This window comes from Anser cygnoides, chromosome 1 (assembly GCF_040182565.1).
Source record: "Anser cygnoides isolate HZ-2024a breed goose chromosome 1, Taihu_goose_T2T_genome, whole genome shotgun sequence".
NCBI lineage: Eukaryota > Metazoa > Chordata > Aves > Anseriformes > Anatidae > Anser > Anser cygnoides.
In genome coordinates this window covers 202,755,778-202,761,451 of record NC_089873.1, presented here as the reverse complement: position 1 = coordinate 202,761,451, position 5,674 = coordinate 202,755,778, and the positions used below count along the sequence as shown (strand labels likewise).

At 42.8% G+C, this 5,674-nt stretch overlaps 1 protein-coding gene across 2 annotated transcripts in view; it reads left to right on the top strand.

Moving 5' to 3' along the window:
- The first annotated feature begins 230 nt into the window (after positions 1-230).
- LOC106034164 (N-acetylated-alpha-linked acidic dipeptidase 2-like) overlaps positions 231-5,674 on the top strand; it is a 41,213-nt gene continuing 35,769 nt past the window's right edge. The window contains exon 1 of one of the 2 annotated variants that reach the window (XM_048076466.2): positions 231-5,668. In XM_048076466.2, coding sequence (XP_047932423.2) covers positions 5,626-5,668 — 43 coding nt within the window. In that variant the 5' untranslated portion in view covers positions 231-5,625. The remainder of the gene's footprint in view (positions 5,669-5,674) is intronic. The other variant, XM_048076469.2, reaches the window with a different exon arrangement.

The window sequence follows — 5,674 nt, the reverse complement described above, 5'->3', positions numbered from 1 at the left end:
GGCTTAACAAAGTCCAATGGCAAGGTTCAACTTGATACTTACTGCACAGAGGATAATAATAAAGATTCAAATTTACCAGTACAAGAACTTAATGCCCTGTGATACAAGTTATGCACAGTATTGGTCACTTACCAAAGATCTGCACCTGTTAAGGTGTTTCTCAGCCTTGAGGAGGCATCCCAGTTCAAGGGGGGATCACTGCCATGCAGCCAGCTGCTTAGCAGGGAGAGCTCAAAGCAGCTCCTTCAGACTGTCGCATTATGGAATAAAGGTGTTGGCTTGTACTCAGATTGTGAAAGATGGAAAAGGTAAGCATGAGTCCTTGTACCCACAACTTCTTTTATTCCATGATAATTAGTCTTGGAAGAACCTCCTGCTATTCATGTGTTGATTGCATGATTGATATCCTTGTTTCCAAGCTCATCATAGTGTGCTCATCAAAGCACACCATGTCACCTGTTCCTGTGCGGGTTTTCCAAGAACAGGGGGGAATTAGAGAAGTTTATGGCCTGGCCAGGGTCTAGGCCTTTAATTCCTTCAGAGCCTAAACCAAACTACCACTAGTTTGGTCAAGGAGTTGAGGGCATCCTTCACATAGAGGGGGGAGGTACGCAGAAGGGTGGTTGTAACACAGTGATTGACATGATGTTTTGGTAAGTTGGGGTTCAAACTGTCCAGTGCCTTTTCCCGGATTTGTGTCTGCTTTGTGACCTGCATTTGTTCAGCACAAACCACAACCTGTAGCAGTTGAATTTTGAAAGCAAATAGACCATTGCTTAATTTTTTTCAGAGAAGATCCTCAGTTGCACTCAGTCCAGATCTTTCCCTAAGCCCTCATGCAGTCACTTTAATAAATCTGAGGTCAAAGCGCAGTGCTCCATGCTGCCTGTGGGCGTGTTGCCCCACTCCTTTGACAGCATGAAGATTTCCTGATCTCCAACATGAGAAGTCTGACTAATACTTGGGGCTGGCTTCTCTCCAGACAGCCACTGTTATTCTCAGCCTCAGTTTATCCAGCACCATGTTGGCTGTTCCTGACCGCACTACAGGAAACCACCGCAATTTGCGGAATTGTTATGACCAGCACTCATTTTTTTCTCAATATACTGGGCTACAACTTGTGGCTGTTTGGTGGCTTCTTCGAGAGCTGCTACAACATTTTCACATCTTTATCCGTGACTTGCTGAGAGAGGGGAAGACAGACAGCAGGTGATAAACATGATAAGTGTTCCTTGGTAACCCGTCTGAACTTGTAAATGTCAGCGCCTCAGGATCCTTCCTTTCTGTAAGGAAGGAAGCGCAGGTGTCTAGTTCTGCAAGCTATAAGTTGTAGCATTTGGCTCATCCTGAAGTTGTTGATCCGTTTTTAAAATTAAAAATATAAGTCCGGGTGCTCTTTATTCTTTGAGGATTTTAATGGAAATTCTGATGGGATCATTGTTCTCCCTGGATCATTTCTTATTGTCAGTCTGCCATGGAGTTTAGGTAAAGGCACTGCCGCCTTCAGTTTCGCAGACTATCCCAAGCAGAAGTGTGCAAGTTGTTCATGTAACTACAGATGTTTTCATCTAGAGTTGGTCAATAGGAGAACTGTCTACTATAACCAACTTTCAAATCTTTTGTTTTTTAAATATGCTGTAATTACTGCTTGGAAAAACTAACACCCTACTTCCAGGCAGCTCCTTGCTAACACTCATTTGGCTTTCACAGTCACTGCAGACAAACCCAATGCATCACTGATTTATATACAGCAGCAGCAGACTTAATTACAAGACGAGTTTTAGAAGTGTTTAGTAAGCAGAAGAAGGAACTGCACTGTTAAGAGAAATAAAAAAGCAATGCTATTTTTTTTAAAGAAAGTACTTACAATCAAAGAAAATGCTGCCAGAATTTTCCAAAGAGCTCCATACAATAACCATTCTGTGCACTGTGTAAATCAAATAAAATGAAGGTGTGCATACCCATGTGTTGGAAAAGTCGAACCTATACTCGTATTAAAATATATCCTTGCTGTCATGAAACAAGCAATATCAATGTTGTTTTGGCTGGTAATTCTGTTGACCTGGCAGCATCATTTCTGAATTAGGATACTGTCACGACAGATCTTTCTTCAAGTGGTAGCTCAGCTAAGACAGAGCCATCACTGGTAGTCAAGATCTTTGAGATGAGTGCCCATCTCTACGTACATAAGCTGTTTGAAGTTTGCTGCTGGACCACTGACAACTGTGATGGAGCAGAATAGCCAGCACTTAACAGCTGGAGTCAAAGTGTACATAAATTGTATTCTGTCACCTGACTGACAGCAGCTCCTGAGGGCAGGGGATTGCGATGAAGAGAAAAATGTCATTCAATCATAGGATCATAGTAGGAGGATCATAGTAAGGATCATCATTCAGGCTGGAAGAGAAATTACGAGGTCTCTAGCTCAAACTCCTGTTCAAAGCAGGGTCAGCTCTGAAGGCAGACCCGGTTGCACAGGGCTTTATTTAGCTGGTCTGGTCTTGAAGAACTCCAAGGATCGAGACTGCATAGCCTGTCTGTGCAACATGCACCAGTGCTTCACTGCCCTCTTGATGGAAAAGCTCATCCTTAAATCCAGACAGATATTGTTTCAGTTTACGCCTGCTGGAAGATATCCTTTGGTTTGTGCTCAGTGTACAGTCCTTTACTCTCTCTGCCTCACTGGGCACATCCTCTTGTAGAAGAAAGGGTCAAAGTTTGCAAGCTGAACTTAGCTGCCAGCAATGTAAATTTCATTTTAGCTGGAATCTGATAAGGGGCTTCTGAAGTTCAGGACAGCAGAGACTCCCACTCAAGGCATCAGACTCCACTGCCCTTTTAATTTGGGAGTCAGATAGACTGCAGAAGCCACGAGAGACTTCTGGGGAGACTGTGAAACTGGTAGAGCCAGAAGGAAACCGCTGATTTGAAATTGCAGTTGAGCATTCCCCTGTTGCCTTTTTGCTTGCAAGATCTGCCCTCCCCACAAAGCAGGGCCCTTTGATCTTTCAAGCCGCAAGTTCAACCTTTATTCAAACAACAGATCAAGTAGCTGCTCATATTAACCTTTGGGTCCCAGTTGCCAAGCAGCTACAACTGCCCACTATGTACAAGCCGTGGCATTTGTTCTGTGTCTTATATATTCTTATATACTGTGCTGGTTTTGCTAGTTGGCAGCATAGCATTGTTATGCATTCAATACACAAATATGTGCTAATTTTGAATCTGGTATGTATATCCTAGCCATTTTTGGAGCTTTGCTAGTTTACCAAAGGGTTTTATTTGTTTTGGTTTTGTTTTCTGTTGTTTTTAACTGACAGCGTATGTACCTATCCACAAGTTCTGCCCAGCTTCAGATGAACCCTGATTGCATTTTCACTCTCAGCACAAGCCATTCTCACCATTCCCGAGCTCAATACAGAGTCCATACAGTTACCAAGAGTTTCCTTGCTAGTTGTAGAAGTGCTAGTAGCTTGAACAAGTACTGTGTGTTCATGAGTTTGTCTCTGCTTTGAGTCTTTTTGGTAGTTAGGCTGCCTGGCCTGAGAAAAGGGATCTCTTTTCCTAGTAATCTTTCCATTACTTGACATGCATAAACTTTGTGACTACCTAGGATCAGTTGTATCTCCCATCGGCCCCAAGTTTGAACTTCAATTAACCTTAGGCTCAAGTTACTATTATCTTACTATATAGTTACAACTATTATCAGATAAGCAGTCATAGCAGTGTCTCACACTGATAATACCTTAATTCTAGCAGGAAAAGCCCCACATAAAAAAGATAGTCGATAGATGTTTGATTTGGTCAGGAAGTCACTCAGAGACATGAGCCTCATGAGATACTGATCATCTTTATAGCTCTGAGCTCATGCCTTGGCTGCTGAGATGCTCAGTAGCAGCGAGATGTGCTTTGGTTCGGAGCAGCTTCTCCCACCTCCTCACAGATGTGCTTTTCCATTCTAGGCACGCTGTACCTCAGCTTTCACTGGGTCAGGCTCATTTTTCCCTGGCTTCAGTTATTCTGAGGAGCTTCAGCATCTGTAAGACATGGCACTACGACTTTGGCTTTGTGGTTTGGTAATGTGTGTTGTGGGTTACTCGGGGCATGCCTCAGGAAGCAGTGAACATGCAGGGTAGATGCTGCATTTGTTACGGTGCATGTCTTAGAACTGGTAGTACCAGCAAAGGGGAGAAAGTAGGAGAGGCAAAGAAACAGAAAATGAGGGGGATGAGGGGATAAGAAATGAGCAGCAAAAATGCTAAAGAGAACCCCGTCTTCCAGCTTAGGCACCGAAGAAAATCAAAGTGGGTATAGGAGGGCGTAGCTTTATCCTCTCTCCCTTTTGAAAAACTTTGTTTTAGCTGCTGTCTCTGCATACTCTAAGAACAATCTAGGTTACTGCACCCTGTTCCCCCTTCCAAGAAAGAAGCCAGCAGCAGTTATAAACTCTGTTATCAGGCCAAGATTCTGTTTCTCCTGGATGAATGGGATTTATTTAGCTTTTATATGTTTTTTTTTTTTCTCATCTTCCCAGTAAGTGTGTAGATGAGATAGTTCAGGTATGCTCTCGCAATGTATCGGCAAACAATCTCAAATAAATGTATGTAAAATAGATATGATCCAGGCGAGACAACAGAATATCTTGTGTAGCAAAGCCTCTCCTTACACTGGCCTCCACAGCATACCAAGGTAATTCAAGGTATAGATTTATTCTTGCATTTAAAAGGAACGTAAAATATTCCACCGGTGGCCAATCCATGGTGTGTAAGAATATGCCACACCTAACAAGTAATAGTGTTAGGGCTTTGTCTTAAATGGTAGAAGCCACTTGGTTACTGCAGTGTTAAACATGAGATGCCTGGTTCAGCTTCAGTATTGCTGATGCCATTATCACTTTAAAAAGATGTAGGTGTAGAAATAAATATACTTCATACTGCCTCAGTGTTGCTATTCTTACCCTCTTCCTCCACTGATGTTACCATCATGTGAGGTCTAATTTAGGCATTAATCTCCACAAGCCCTTGTCACTTTACTGTCTATTATGTGCCAGTCCTACACCTGTGGTGCTATATAAATGCTAATAATACATCAATATGCTCATTCTTTATAATTTGTGTAGGTGGAATCCCATCTGGTTTGTACATGTCAAGTGAGATGTTGGTGTGAAAAGGCCTTGCTGTTCAGAATTCGTGATGGTTTTTGAGCAGTTGGGAAATGACAGAAAAAAAAGAAAAAAAGATCACAAAACTAGACGTGCTTATCATTTGAACAAAGACATCCAGCCCTATTCTTAAGGCTGTGGCTTTGGCTGGAGCAGAATACCCAAGTGGTGTAATTCTTCTCTAATCTCTGGCCTTCCTGAAAATCCTTGGTGAAGTGATTGGGACGTTAAGTGGTCTTTCCAGCTGTTTCTGAATATTTTCATATCAACATAGTCTATCTGAGAAAATGTTGATAGTTGGAGCACTGCCGTTTCTTTCACAGGATCTGCCTCTGCCTCCTCTGGACTCTCAGAAGTAAGTGGTAAGGCTCTGGGCTCCCAGAAAAGCTTTCCTGCCTTCATCCCCATCAGCGGTCTCACATGGGCAGCTCCTCAGTTCAGAAAGATCAGTCTTAGCTTCAGTGATGTGCAGGAACCCACCAGCAGGGAGAGATGTGCAGGGCCATGGTGAGT